We start from the raw sequence: 15,901 nt of genomic DNA on the forward strand, positions 1-15,901 counted from the left end.
GTTGATGATCTTAGGAAAGATGTGCTGAATTTATTCAAATTTAAAAAGTCCAACAATATAAAATTTGATGCATTCTGTTAAAAAAAACTTTCATGATCCTGTCTAATGTAAAACCAGAAAACATTTTTCATGATAAAAAACTAGAAATAGAGGGAGAGTGTGTAGCGAGAAGCTGTATGCAGGAGCACCTTTGTATGTACACAAATTGGCCAGTTGATTTGCACTACACCTCAAACAAATATGGCTGTAGAGGGGCTCAGCTAAAATGTGTTCGGCTGGTGATTGGTAAATTAACATGCCAGTGATAAATGAGAAATTTTACAGGATAACTGCATTTAAATTGTATCGGTGGCAGGAATAGGAAATAGCGCATCTTTGCGAAAGACGTGTTTTATTGTATTTTCTTTGGTGTGGAAAAACCAAACACAGCTTATCCTTTGAGTGTATTTGCTTTTGTAGCTTCAGGCCAGATGGGGCTACTTTTTTGGAGGCGGAGCTACTGTATGATTTGAGATCTGCCTATGCTGTGCACATACTGCCACATGTTCTCCAACAAACACAATGACACAAACACACACACACACACACTAGTAAGGCCCCTTGGGAATGAATAGACTGCAGACATTGCGGTGCCTTGGTCACTATCACCAAATTGCCAGGGGACTTATCGATCCATCAGAGACATTTTCACATGCTCACACTCTTTAAGCAGTATGTCAAAGACATGATTAACATTATCAGAAAAAATAGTCATCCTGTAAAAAAAACAATCTTCTTTTTCCCAAAGATTTGTTCCCTCCCTGGTGCTTTTTACATTTTAACTGTGACTCAGACTAAATCGTAGGGCTAGATATGTTAAAACTGTGTTTTTCTTCCAATCTTGAGTCTTGAAGCCTGATGCATATTTATCATGCATGGTTTTTTTTTAAGTCTGTGCAAACCCTTGTAAAATTAAGTTGGGTATGATTTGCTAAAGTTTCTCTGTTAGTACTAAGAAGCGGCTCTTGAGCCCCATGTGGCGCATGGCAGATTTCAGACTCTGTCCCTGCTGATTGGCCTCAGTCAGTACATACCTAAACTTCTAAAAAACATGAAGCGTTTTATATGACTCTAACTGAAATTGCAATCTGACACTGCAGGGGAAGAGTTTTAAAGGATTAGAGGGTAGGGGCGGTGAGGAGCTCTCGCATGCAAAAGTGAATGCATTTACACTGGAAATGCCTCTACTGCAACATTTAACTGTAAAATTCAAGGGCAGAAATGAGGCACGACAAATGATTTGATAAATTGCTTACAGACTGTTCATATAATTAAAAGTGTGTCTAGTACTCTTCAGAAAACACAGATACAGTCCACAGACTGTATGGTTCATTGTAATTGACTGTTTGCCAGCCTTTAGTTACTGTTGCTACCTCATGCCTGTCAGGCTTTCCATTCTTATAAGGCCCAGTTACACTGATCACAGTGCCAAATTTTTCATCAAATTTAATATTCCTTTTTCAAACAATGGGTTTTTGATTTCAGACACAGGAGGACAAAAGGAGGCTTTTTGTTTTCTATCTGACAGCCTCTAGTTTCGTTGCCTGAAAGTTCAGTTGCCAGCAGATTTTATCAGCTGTTGCTATGTAGCAGCTAGGAAAACAAAACAGTAACGCAACAGCAATGTAAAAGACTCGATATAGGTTCCATCAGAAAATGTGTTTGCAATCTTTACCAGTTGATGATACACGGGGAAGGACAAAATGAAACAGCATTGTTCTTCTTTTACAGTGAACAAGTAGTTACTGTGGTTAATCCTAGTGGTCAAAGTATGATGAGGAAACACGAAAGGTCATACTCTTGTTTCATTTTAACACAGCCCCATTTGGCTACTGAGCTTAAGCTACACATGTCATGCTTACATGTTCAAACAGGCTTAGGTTTTAAATAAAAAGGCTTTTAGCTGGAGGACTTACGGTACCATTGCTTGAAAATCATAACATAGGGGCTAACAAGTTTGGCTGAACTCATTTTGCACCCTACTTTGTCAAATGAAGAAAAGAGAAAGCAATGTGGGTGATAAAACCACATTATCTCATTTCAAAATACTACAAGTATTGAGTGTCTTTGGTTGCCATGAAAGCCGGATGTATTAACAGCTTTTAATCTTCATTCAGCAGATCATATTTTATGACAAAACGAAACATGAAGAGCTTTCCACTCTGGCTAACTTCCATATCTTCGGACATTTTTATAGCTCTGTATATCTCGACTGTCCCCCTCCCATGGTTTTCAGGGATGGAATTAGGTGCTCTGTATAATCTATGATTACTTAGAGCAGAAATGTAGTTTTAAAAGCAGAATGGAACATTTTAATGACATCCCTAACTTCTTCCTGTCCATCATTCCATCTGGATTACATGCTTGTACCATTTTTCCCATACTGCAACAGATATAACTACTAACCAGAGCCAGATGAATTGAGTTTTTTTTATATATTATTCCTGAGGTTGTTTCATTTAATTGTGCTCACTAATGATCATGAAGGACACATCACATCACATGCAACATGTACATAATTTATTTCAATACAAATGTTACGGCACATACACAGTTACTTTTTCATAAATATTACAAGACACCACATGTTGTAACAGGCTTCATTACCTTAACAAACAGTGACAAAAACTTGTGCGAAAATAGCTTGCAAACATATACTGTAGTAAACATTCAGCTGAGTGACAACTTTTTCACTCTGGCCACGAAGGAAGTTCACATATGATAGGTTTACTTGTCAAATGACAGCTGAAGCACTATTAAACTTTCATAGAAAATTCACATTTACATACATCAACTTATCAGAATAGAATAGAATCTTTTCTTAGACTGTGCAGCAATAGTTTATCCTATATATCCTCATTTTTAGTCGCAAACAGGAAAAAAGAAATTTCAACACAAACATTATGCTACAAATAAACAGACATACCTCTCAAGCCATCATTTATTTATAGTTCATGAAACTCAAACGTGGATTTATTTGTTCGAAACTGCTACAGATGTGTCATGAAAGTGCTATACAGTGCTGCTTTAAGTTAGTGAACAACCTAATCTGAAATATAGAACAGTTGTTCTTGTCGGGCAAAGTAACTTTTATTCAAGAGGAACAAAAAAATCAGTAAAAACAACATTAGCTTTAGGCCACCTGAGCCTATATCATATTAAAATGTGTCAGTCCATGACATAGATTATATTATTTTATTCTGAAAATGCATGTGCCACATAAGAATATATTTTCTAAGACTTGTCTGTAATCCAACTTATCTTGTGAAGACGGTGTAACCATACCAGTGGTTAAAATGGGTCATTTGTGGCCATACTATATTTACACTGTATGTATCATGAGCACTGTATATGGTTCCAAACCATCAGCTGAACCTGGAATGTTGCGGTGTCAGCTAATCATTCAAGACCCATTGCACATAACTGTGCTGTGTCCTCCAGCACGAGGAGGTGCAGTCATGAATTATATTCCTTATTACAATCGTGAATTGATGAAACAGTAACCATTAATAATTTTAAGACAGCTGAGCTGCAAGGAGTGGCCACTGCCAGGAGAGAGCAGTGTGGATATATAGTTTAAAACCTGCTCCACTTGGACAAAAACAGACCACTTAGAAAGGAAAGTCTTAGAAACCAAAGTCCACAAAAGCATTGTCACAAATATATTGCAAATATGCAAACCAACACTTTTGCAACGCTTTTGAAAGTGACGGACATTTAAACACAGAGCTTGTTTAATCCAGCGGTGACTTTGTTGTCAATGCTTCAATTAACTGTACATGAATAAATAGTCATATGTCAAATGTGGCCTGGAATCCTTATCTGTTTTGTGCATTATGCATGCTGTACAGTGAAAATTCCTGAAAAGAAACCTGAAGAACATTTGTTATGACCTTTGTATTTACTTTGCTGTAAATCCACAAAGAAGAAAAACAGAAAAAAGATCAACATACTGGAAAGCTTGCTTTTCACATGGCAAACACTGACGTATGATTGCACCATACTGACGACTATGCCTTGCGACTAAGGTGACAGTGCTGACTAAACCTTGCCATACAGTACATAGAAATTACTCTGAGGGAACAAAGTTTACAGTTTTGACGATGTCAGCTGACCTTAACCCCAGAGGCAATGCCACATGCACTGTAGCACAGGTCACAAACACCGATTTAGACTGGCAGAGAATCCCCGCTCCCCCCTCCTGCCTTCAGCCTCCACATTTAGCATGCTGTCACTTTGATCAGAGCATACTCGAGACTGCCAAACCTGACTTGGGGAAAGGGGTGAGGCTTCAGCTACACCTTAATTACTCCTCGTGAGAATGACCTTGCAAGCAGGTAAGTGTGGGAAAAGTGGGATGGAATTTCCCATTGCAGCCCTGCATGCTAAGTGTTGATTCTACAGTAACGCTTGCATAAGTAAAAAAGTGACAATCCCAAAATCTTGTCACCTTTAGACAGGTGATAAGAAAGAGGGTCAGCACAATCTACAAATTGGATACTGTATACTTTTAAATACAGTAATCTATGCTGGAGTAGTTCTTTATGAGGGAGTTATCTGATTCTTTAGCTAGACAGCAGAGATAATAGATTTTTTTCATGTTTATTGAGCTGCACTGGGGCGTTTCCTGGAGATTGCACACCAAAAACTGTTTAAAGGAGACTGACTGAAACAGCTGGAACAGATGAGACACTGCTCAGACTTCTGGGTGTCTTAGCCAAATGCTGTGAAGATCCAGACGTTAAATGATAGATGGAACTCTGGGAAATGTCAAGGAGCAGTGACATAGGTGCACGGCACCAGGAGATCTCTGTTTATTTGCCCAACTAGTCAGCGCTACTTCATATCAGTCCTGGAACTTTGTTGTCACTTGGCTATTTCGACGCAGTGTTTATTATTGTGTATGGTTTGTACCCTTGTGCCATGGCTAAGGAAACGGCTTCTCTGGTTTCAGTAAACACTATACATGCTGAAACACAGCAACCACAAAATTTAATAAACAAACAGGGTGGGTGCAACAATTGGTACAAGTGTTATCGCTAATACTACAGAAAGAACAGGAAAGACTATTAGGTTGGATTAAAAGTTATGTAATGGCTATACCATGTACCAAATGGTGGTTTACTACATGAAGTGCAGTGACAAATGGTTTAAAAAAGTGCATTGAAATGAACACGTGTAACAGCTATACACTTTAATGTTCAATATCCACAGTTAACCAAGTAATCTCATCTGTTTTGTACTAAAACGTTAAATATTTCGACGTAGTGGAATCTGGCTCTGCAGCCTCTCTGACAATATTAAAAAACTGTTGAAGACAGATGTCTTCCGTAACTTAGTATGCACTTAAAAAAAAATCCTATCTGCCCTACCTTGCACTTGCATCTTATGAAATGGAAAAATATTTTCTTATAGCAATTTGATTTAACGTTTTATCCTTGACTTTGATTTTTTGCTTGTTTTGTACCTCACTAGATGAAAGCAATCGCCAAATGACTAAATGTAAATGATTAAATGTGGCTTATAGAGCATATACAAACATGCTTTTAGTTTTATTGTACAATTTACAGAAAAAAAGTCCCAGGAGTGTCTCAGCTTGCACCAATAAGATGTAGATAACTGTGAACATACTGGTGCTATCTGCCTTCAATAGAAACTCCCATGCAACAGGCTGAAAAAAGACAGTAGAGCAGCGAGCAGGGCCTCACAACATTGCTGAGCAGTGAGGAGAATGAGAAAAGTTTCTGCCACACCTGCTTTTGAGCATTTGTTTCACAAAATACATCATAAAAAAAACATAAAAAGTAAATTAGGCCAAATTATAATTTTGGTTTCTTTGGAATGTATTTCTTCTGACCGTAACCCAAAGAGGCCTTGCATTTGATCCTTCAGTACTCTAATGTACTTTCTGATACTATTTGTACTGTATTGGCATGCTCAAATGGAATTTACAGCCTCAGACAATAATTGGCTTGAAATTGCAACATTTCGTATGCTAGTAAACTGGGATCGTTCACTAGGAACTAGACATAAAAATAAACATGCCCACAAATTTTTATTGGAGCCATATATTTAGTTATTTTATAAATTATATAAACTACATACACTTGAGTGAAGTGAATAAAGATGTGATGAGGTAGATGTAAAATCATTATAATAAATGTAACCAGATGAAAAATGATCTCTCAAAATTGTACTATTTTTTTAAAGCAGTCTCGAGAGACTCTGCCAGCCAGTTCGACTGGCCTTACCTTCGTTAGTGAATTGGGAAAAAAGTTTTTGACAGCAGTGTAAACATGTCTGGATCACCCTCTACAGAAGTCTTGCTGCTCCATATTTAAAGGACAGCCGTTACAGATGTTAGGCCTTTGCTGCAATTCCCATTAGGGTCCACTGCCTTGTCCACAACACTGCAGATCCCCGCTCCTTTCCCCAGAAACCCTTCATTGGGGTCACTGTCTTCTGAACTGCCCTTACTCCTTCCTTGCTGCTCGCTCTGCCAGCTATGCCTGCTGTAGATGTATCCATTCACAGGTTCTGGGTTGCTGAGGCGGTTCCCCTTCATACAGAGGAGTTCTTTGAAGGCATACCTGAACTCAGGACTTCGACAGTAAATTAATGGGTTGAAAGCAGAGTTTGCGTAACCTATCCAATTGAGTATCCTGAAGGTGAGTTCAATATTCTTCACCTTCCAGATGGCCATCACCACATTTAGCAGAAAGAAGGGCAGCCAACACAGAGTGAAAATCCCCATGATGATTCCCAGTGTCTTTAAGGCTTTGTGTTCTCGCAGGCAGAACTTAGCCTTCTTTTGGGCGCGCCCATTATTAGCCTCCAAAGACTGAAGGTTACTGTTTTCGCTGTTATGGAAACGTCCGACGCTTTGGTCAATCTTTTTAAGCTGGCGCTTGGCCTCCTGGAAAACACGGCTGTAGACAAAAACCATGATGATCAAAGGGATGTAGAAGGAGATGATGGAGGAGGTGATGGCATAAGCCGTGTTGGTGTTAAACTCACAGCAGTTACTGTTCTCAGTGCATGCCTTAGCTTCCTTATCATCTGACATCCACCACTTCATGTGAATGGGCAGGAAAGATATCAAGGCAGCAATCACCCACACCAGCACAACCACAATCCGAGCCTTGCCCTTGGTCAGGATCGACTGGTAGCGGAAGGGAGAAGTGATGGCCAGATAACGGTCTATCGCTATGACACAAAGGGTCTCGATGCTTGCAGTCACGCAGAGCACATCAGTCGCAGTCCAGAATTCACACAAAAAACTACCAAAGTGCCAGGTCCTAAAGATGATGTAACAGGCACCAAAAGGAATAACAACAAGACCCATGACCAGGTCAGCACAGGCCAGGGACGTGATGAAGCAATTGGTGACATTTTGGAGACGCTGGAAGCGGCCAATTGCTGTAATGACCAGGATGTTACCAAAGACAATGCACAGGACGAGTAAGGACATGATCATGCCCAGCAGGATCATTATTACCTCACTGTAACCCTCCTCCTGTTTAGCTGAGTCTAATGACGAGTTGTTCATCGCTGCACTCACATTAGGGTATACTGGGGGGGTTGTACTTCCCATCTGAAGAGATCATATTTGAATGACACACACGCGCGCATGCACACGAGCACACACAAACACACACACACGCACGCACACACACACACACACAAAGGTGAAGGTTAAAGTTTAAATATAAAAATGGCCTGTTATAAATATAAGAAGACTGTTCCCAGAACTCAGATATGCATATAAAACTAGCTCTAAAAAATATGCACTGAAGTATGTGTTGCTGGTTTTATGTTGACAGAAAAGTTAAAAATTACGGCACTGACCCCACAAATCAAATTTATAGTACCTTGCTTAGAGTAAAGTAATCACAGCTTAAAAAGCATGGTAAAATCCAACCAAAAATTAAAATACAAACCTCCACAGATAGTCGTTTTCTTCTTTCTTCCCATATAAAGAAGAAATAAAACTATTCAGGAACTCCCAGCAAAGTATTCAGTGTCACATGTCCTTTGTTCTACTTTCTGTTTTTCTTAATCTCCGTGTGCCTCACACACTCAGTGCCTCAGCTGAGCAGTGTTTCGTCTAATGTGTCTCCCAGGCTATTTGTCAGAGCCCTTATAGCGTGCAGTGATGACATCATGGTCAGTGCTCAGCCAATCAGACAGCCAGCCTATGGAGGGTGCTGAGAGCTCCCGAGAGCTTGAACATATTGTCCCTGCAGCAGCTACCGCAGGGCTGCATGAGAAAAAAGCTGCAAAAAAAAAAAGCAACCTGTTTTTGGGGGACTTTTAATATGCAAACATATTAAAAGAAGTGCTATATTTACACACAATATCTACAGGGCATATTATGTTTAAAGCTGAGATAAAATGTAGTTCACATGTGCAGTTCAAGTACTGAGGAAGTTTACAGCTCTTGCCTGTTTATCTGGATCACATTAAAAACAGGTGAAGCTTTCCCAGACGCTGTAAAGTGAGGAAAAAGTTGGATGTTGATTGAACTGGTGAGTTAAAACCAACTCCAGTCTATAAACTATAATATATTGAGAAGTTTAACCGTTACTTCACCCCATGCCCTGACAAAATCTTGGCATATTAGTTTTTCATGTTTTAATATAAAAATGCATACTCCAACATACATAACAAATGGGAGCAGTTGAGCCTTTGCCGATACTATGGATGAAACAAAAACATTTATCTAATCCAACCAGGAAAAATATTTAAAAGTTAAATTACTGAAACTTAACTCTTATGTCTGGTATGAATATGCACCCATGACCCAAAAAATGTACTCTGCTGCAAAATAGCAAAGTCACAAATACTACATAGACTAGATTTTGGAGGATTAGTACAATTTTGCATTTCTGTTATCCCTTTAAAAACCTATTCAAATTCTGAGACACAATCAACTGTACTGTCTGTGTATTAGCTAAATCAACACAGAGCCTCGTGTGGGAGACAAAATGCTGCCAGTGACAGATAAAAAATGCACAGTCACAAGAACAGATCAGTCACAGTAGATCTTAAATGTTCTTTTTCTGCTGCATCCCTTTGTGCCTTAAACCTGCTTGTATAATGTCAGCATGATATTCCCTCCTGCCATACTACAGTGCTGTACAGTTTGGTATGCAAGCATAAAGTAAGTGTTTATTGAAGGCTTCAGAAAGGTAAGGACCACATAAGAGCTCTGATGGTGTCCAGATCATTTGGACTGGAGAGTTACTAAAGAACTTAACTACCTGTGGAAAGATTGCATAACACATGGCATTCACACATTTTCTCTGTGGGCACATAAACACATTGGTCAAACAGTTACTTTAAGTACTACTTGAATTATGACGCTATGCATTGCTACAAAATCTAACAGGCATGTGCTGTGAGTGGAGCATTTTCAGTCAACACGGTCCTTATTGTCTGCTTACCTCCGCTTAAGCTGTCTCCATTCAGAATTTAGTCCCAGTCCCTCTGAAGACTAGTGCAGTAGCATGATCAGTGCTCTTCCTGACATCTGTCATTGCTGGGTGCTTTGGGAGCATTTCTTGTTTTGCATTATTTTTGGTGCAGTCCTTCTCATATATAATGAAGATTGGAGGTAATTTAGTTGAAATACACTACAGTGGGAGGTTGAGCTAAGATTGTGAATAATATAACCATTACGAAAGAGCATGAATCACAAAGAGACCTTTGAGATAAGTAGTGTTGTTATTAGTACCATAGTTCTTTATTGATGCCTGTTTGTGTGTGTGTGTGTCTGTGTGTGGGTGTGTGTATGTGGACGTCTGTGCTAACCTCACTGAGGGAAATGATGATAGTTTCCAGAGCTCTGTTATCAATGAATGCCAATGCCACCGGCACTGTAATTCACAATGAGCTCTCACACAGGCCATATGACTGATGACGCATCAACGGCTCCAACCAGTACGTCCAAATGTGGATCTCAATGTTTAGCATTCATTCAGATGTTACAAATGGTCTTCTGTGACCTGCTTTTTAACACAAAACAGTGGAGTTCACCTGTTATGATTTTTTTTTTTTGTTGATTTGGGATCTAAGGACATCTAACTGATGAAGATCCATTCATCTAACTCTGTAGTTAAATCTTGCTGGAAAGAATATTATAAAATATGTAACTATGGCATGAATTTCTATGAATTTTAATGACTTTCTTAAAGCATAGGTATTAGCATAGGTATTATCCAAAAAAAGTAGCATGGGAGTGGATTAAGGTGATAACATTAGCCCTGCTGTGCTGGAAAATTACTGAACTTCATCTCTGCTGTGTTTTTATGTTATAATGTTGAATCTCTCATCTGGAGAGCAACTAGTGTTAAGTGTTCACCTGTTCTGACATCATAGCCAAAAATCGGATGCCCATGCCTCTTTGCTTTGCTAACCTCTGTAGATGGCAGTACAGCTAGGTGTGGAGTTGGCCAAGATGCTGGAACTAACTACCTCATGAACTTTACAACGAGCGAAGTTTTGAACATTGTTTCTTTCTGTTACTCAGGTGAAGGTATTATCATGGTAAAATGATCCCAGAATTAACTGAAATGTTTTGATGACCTTCTAACTATTTCTATCTCATACTAACACTGTCATGAAACATTTACTTCTGCCCAAGAAATATCCAAGTTTAATGCATTCTGTATGAGCCAACCAGGGTTTCCTCTGTTTTTTTGTTTGTGTTGTGTGTTGTATTACGTTCAGGCGTTCTGATGATGTCATTAGTGGCATCGTAGGGCTTGATGATTGCCTTTGATGGTTGCCATTGTGAAGTACTTGTACTTGTTACAGATACGAGTAAGATCGCCTCTACACATGCTCCTCCTCTCTAAAGGATGAACAATTCTCATTTCTATCTCATTGAACTTTCCTCTTGCATCAATGAGGTAAAGGTTCTGCAACTTAGACTTACATTACATTTACATTACAATAATGATCTCAGTATAAGTTGTGCAGTTATAGTTAATCCTGGACTCATTCATTTGAGTTACTTCAACTATACTATAGTCCAGTGGTTCCCAACTCTGTTTCTCCAGTAGCAGTGTTGGGAACTATCCCTACCTAACCGATCCATCGCTGATTACCTGGACCAGGTGTGTCTATCGGAAGCCAACATGCTTTGTCTTCCCCCTAACCCTCCCTCATTTAACATGGCATCTTCCAGCTTCTGATTGACTGAACACACCTGATCTACGTGATATGCAGTTGGTAGATCTGAGATAATTAGAAAACAAGCAGGGCAGGGGTCCCTAAGATCCAGGGCTGGGAATCCCTGTATTTGTGGGCTTGTTAAACTCGACACAGATTTTCTTTGTCTTGAAGCTAAGCTAAATGTAATGTAAATGAAATTTCTATTCATTGTCTTGTTTTGGAAAGTGGGAGTCTGTATGTTCGATTAATCATGAGTGGTTTCCTCAGTTTGTGACATCTGTTTTCCTGTATCCTGTCACTCCCACGCAGAGCCAATTCACATTTGGATAACCCCTTTAGATCCTGTCTGCACTTGTTACAGTAGATTCTGTACCTTGTCTCTTAGGTCGAACAGATCCATCTCCCCTCCACACTTTGTCCTTTTAGATTGCCATTGTTTTGTCTTTGTGAAAAGTTGTGCCATAACTTATGGACTCAATTTACCCCCCACCCCCATTGTTGCTGTAATGTGAGCTACAATAACTGGATACATCATACCTCTAGGGCAATATTTCAGAACCAGGAGTGGAATTGATAGGATAGAAAGTCTCTCTCATCTCATAAATGTAAGTTCATTTTACTGGTAATTTTTTTGTGACATTTGTAAAAATAAGCACAATTAAAGAAGGAGCATTTAGTTTCCCACAGAGTTAAATGAGAAGATTTGATAGCAATCTAACAGCCAGCAGAATAATCTTAAATTAGCATCACCGAGGCAGAGTGAAACAACTCATCTTCCCTCTCAAATTTTATTTAATCTCACTATCATAACTATCAATGAAAATGATTTGTAAATCTTCCAGTTTTTAAACTACACTACATTTTTGAGTATTTAATTAATATAATTCAGCACAGTTTTTTTGCCAACGCCCATTCTTTGTTTGCTTGCTTTGAATGCATGCTTACTTGCATTCCACTATGACTTAATCTCTTACCAATGATCTTTTAGATGAGACAAGCATAAATGAAAACATCCGAAAATGAATTTTAAACTGAAAATGATACTAATGCTACTGACGATTCGGTTTTTATGTTTGCTTATTGTCTAGACATATCAAGTCCATATTCAGTTCACTGGAACAAATACATTTCCCATGTGATTAATGCAAAGCCTGGAATTCTAATTAATTCAGTCTTAAAAGCCTCTGTAGGTCTGTAGATGAGATCTACCCAAAAACAAATGTGTGTATGACCATGGCAGAAATTTAACTCTATTTACACTACCAAATACAGTGTGTTCTTGTTGAAATAACCCTAGTTTGTATTATGGGTTCATCATATAAACAGAAACATTAGGATAAAACTATTTTTATATTTCAAATAAATGTGACCATACAGTACATAGGGTAAACAGTTGCTCAAAGTGTACAAGTCATTGTTCGCTCAGCTGGCTCCTGATGAAGTTCAGACAGAGGAAGACCTTGTAAAAACATTTTACTGTAGTATTCAAGAATGTTTGAGCTCTGGTTTCCAGAACAAGCATAACATATACAAAAGAAAACTTAAAATGTCTTTATGGGGCCTCATTAGGTATATGGCACTGTACGTTGTCGTGTTTTAGTGCGCAAACATAGCACATTGCTTCAGAATTTTCAAATGTGTCAGGGTTGAGGGTTGTGTCAGGCTTCGTCTCACCCGGACTAAAATAGTAATTAGTGAAACTGAGCAGAATATTTCCCAAAACGATTCTTTGCTTGGCAGAAACATCACTGCTGTGATGGACTTTATTTGTCTTACGATCATAATGTACAAAAAAGGGATATTAATCATGTTATTATTTGAAATTGGATGCTGGGATTGACAGAGTGACCCGCATGTTTTATTAACCAGAACTTCTGTTGGAAGACGGACAAGGGATTCTCTGGATTGTGGATTTGAGGAAGCATTTCCATCCATCAATCTACTATCTGTAACTGCTTATCCTGTTTAGGGTCATGGGGATGGGGGCAAGAGGCAGGGTTCTCCCTTGAAATGTCGCCAGTCTATCTCAGGGCCAACACAGATAGACATACACAGACAGGCAATTATTCACACCTACAGGGAACTTGGAGTCACCTGTGGGAGGAAGCCATGCAAACAGGACTAACAACTCCACCACTGTGGTGCCTGAGGAATTATTTGAATTTGGCAGTCAAGGCGTGGGTGAATTATTACTGAAATTCAACTGTATGTAAAGAAAAAATATGCATATAAATGTGCACCGTTCCCCTAGTAAAGTCCCTGCTTAGCACAGAGGAGATAATTATTATCTCTCTGATTATAATCCTTCTGTGCCTAAAGCAGAAGTGGTTTTACTACTTTGAAAGGGCCTGGGAGAAAATCTTAAACCCTCTATCTCTGATAGTACAGGAGATTTCTCCAGCTTCCTGTCATATTCTCAAGTCTAAATGTTCAAGAGCTGGTACTGTGACCTTTTTAAATTTAGTTATATAGATACAGATTATACGTTAATTGGGACTTTATTCTCCTAAAATTGTTTTAATGCAACCGCAAGGGGGCACAAGCCAGTGTCTTCTTGTGCCAGTCCCAAGTCTGGATAAATGCAGAGGGTTGTGGCAGGAAGGGCATCCGACGTAAAACACATGCCAAATCAAACATGCAAATCGTGACAAAGACTTCCATACCGGATCGGTCGGGGCCCGGGTTAACAACGACCGCCACCGGTGCTGTTGACCTACAGGGTACCGGTGGAAATTGGACTACTGTTGGTCGAAGACGAAGAAGAGGAGGAGGAAGGTGTGTTCGTAGGCAGAGAGAGAAGAGGAAAGCTAAGAATGTAGGACTGACAGTAGGGACTTTGAATGTTGGTACTATGACAGGGAAGGCTAGGGAGTTGATCGACATGATGCAGAGAAGGAAGGTGGACATACTGTGTGTCCAGGAGACCAGGTGGAAAGGTAGCAAGGCTAGAAGCTTAGGAGCAGGGTTCAAGTTGTTTTACCATGGGTCAGATAGGAAGAGAAATGGAGTAGGAGTTATATTGAAAGAGGATTTTGTGAGGAATGTTTTAGAGGTGAAAAGAGTATCAGACAGGTTGATGAGTCTGAAGCTGGAAGTTGAAGGGGTGATGTTCAATGTTGTGAGTGGTTATGCCCCACAGGTAGGATGTGAGTTAGAAGAGAAGGAGAAATTCTGGAGTGAGTTAGATGAAGTGATGCAGAGCATCCCCAGAGGTGAGAGAGTTGTCATTGGTGCAGATTTCAATGGGCATGTAGGTGAAGGGAACAGAGGTGATGAGACTGTTATGGGCAGGTTTGGTGTTCAGGACAGGAATGCAGAAGGACAGATGGTGGTTGACTTTGCAAAGAGGATGGAAATGGCTGTAGTAAACACTTTCTTTCAGAAGAGGCAGGAACATAGGGTGACGTACAAGAGCGGAGGGAGAAGCACTCAGGTAGACTACATCTTGTGTAGACGTTGTAATCTGAAAGAGATCAGTGACTGTAAAGCATTGGTAGGGGAGAGTGTAGCCAGACAACACAGGATGGTGGTGTGTAAAATGATGCTGGTGGTGAGGAAGATAAGGAGGACTAAGGCAGAGCAGAGGACGAAGTGGTGGAAGTTGAAAAAGGAAGAATGTCGTTTAGTTTTCAGGGAGGAGCTGAGACAGACTCTGGGTGGTTTGGAGGTTGCTTCCAGATGACTGGACCACTACAGCTAATTTGATCAGGGAGACAGGTAGGACGGTACTCGGTGTGTCATCTGGAAAGAGGAAAGCGGACAAGGAGACTTGGTGGTGGAACGAGGAAGTTCAGGAGTGTATACAGAGAAAGAGGTTAGCTAAGAAGAAGTGGGACACTGAGAGGACTGAAGAGAGTAGACAGGAGTACAGGGAGATACAGCGTAAGGTGAAGATAGAGGTGGCAAAGGCCAAACAAAGAGCATATGAGGACTTGTATGCTAGGTTGGACACTAAAGAGGGAGAGGTGGATTTGTACAGGTTGGCCAGACAAAGAGATAGAGATGGAAAGGATGTGCAGCAGGTTAGGGTGATTAAAGATAAGGATGGAAATGTATTGACAGGTGCCAGGAGTGTGATGGGAAGATGGAAGGAGTACTTTGAAGAGTTGATGAACGAGGAAAATGAAAGGGAACGAAGAGTAGAAGAGGTGACTGTTGTGGAGCAGGAAGTAGCAAAGATTAGTAAGAGTGAAGTGAGGAGGACATTGAAGAGGATGAAGAGTGGAAAGGCAGTTGGTCCTGATGACATACCTGTGGAGGTATGGAAGTGTCTAGGAGAGGTGGCAGTAGAGTTTTTGACTAGTTTGTTTAACAAGATCTTGGAGAGTGAGAGGATGCCAGAGGACTGGAGGAAAAGTGTACTGGTACCAATTTTTAAGAACAAGGGAGATGTGCAGAGCTGTGGCAACTACAGAGGAATAAAGCTGATGAGTCACACAATGAAGTTGTGGGAAAGAGTAGTGGAAGCTCGGCTAAGGGCAGAGGTGATTATTTGTGAGCAGCAATATGGTTTCATGCCTAGAAAGAGTACAACAGATGCAGTATTTGCTTTGAGGACGCTGATGGAGAAGTACAGAGAGGGTCATAGGGAGTTGCATTGTGTCTTCGTAGATTTAGAAAAAGCATATGACAGGGTGCCGAGAGAGGAGCTGTGGTATTGTATGAGGACGTCTGGAGTGGCAGA

At 40.0% G+C, this 15,901-nt stretch overlaps 1 protein-coding gene across 1 annotated transcript; it reads right to left on the reverse strand.

Moving 5' to 3' along the window:
- Positions 1 to 2,544: 2,544 nt before the first annotated feature.
- adrb2a (adrenoceptor beta 2, surface a) lies at positions 2,545 to 8,163 on the reverse strand. Its single transcript, XM_067519027.1, has 2 exons — positions 7,980 to 8,163; positions 2,545 to 7,633 (listed from the first exon to the last, which is right to left on the reverse strand). The coding sequence occupies exon 2, from the start codon at positions 7,631 to 7,633 to the stop codon at positions 6,377 to 6,379; it is 1,257 nt and encodes a 418-aa protein (XP_067375128.1). The 5' UTR covers positions 7,980 to 8,163; the 3' UTR covers positions 2,545 to 6,376.
- Between the last annotated feature and the right edge of the window lie 7,738 nt (positions 8,164 to 15,901).

Source organism: Channa argus, chromosome 10 (genome assembly GCF_033026475.1).
Source record: "Channa argus isolate prfri chromosome 10, Channa argus male v1.0, whole genome shotgun sequence".
Lineage (NCBI taxonomy): Eukaryota > Metazoa > Chordata > Actinopteri > Anabantiformes > Channidae > Channa > Channa argus.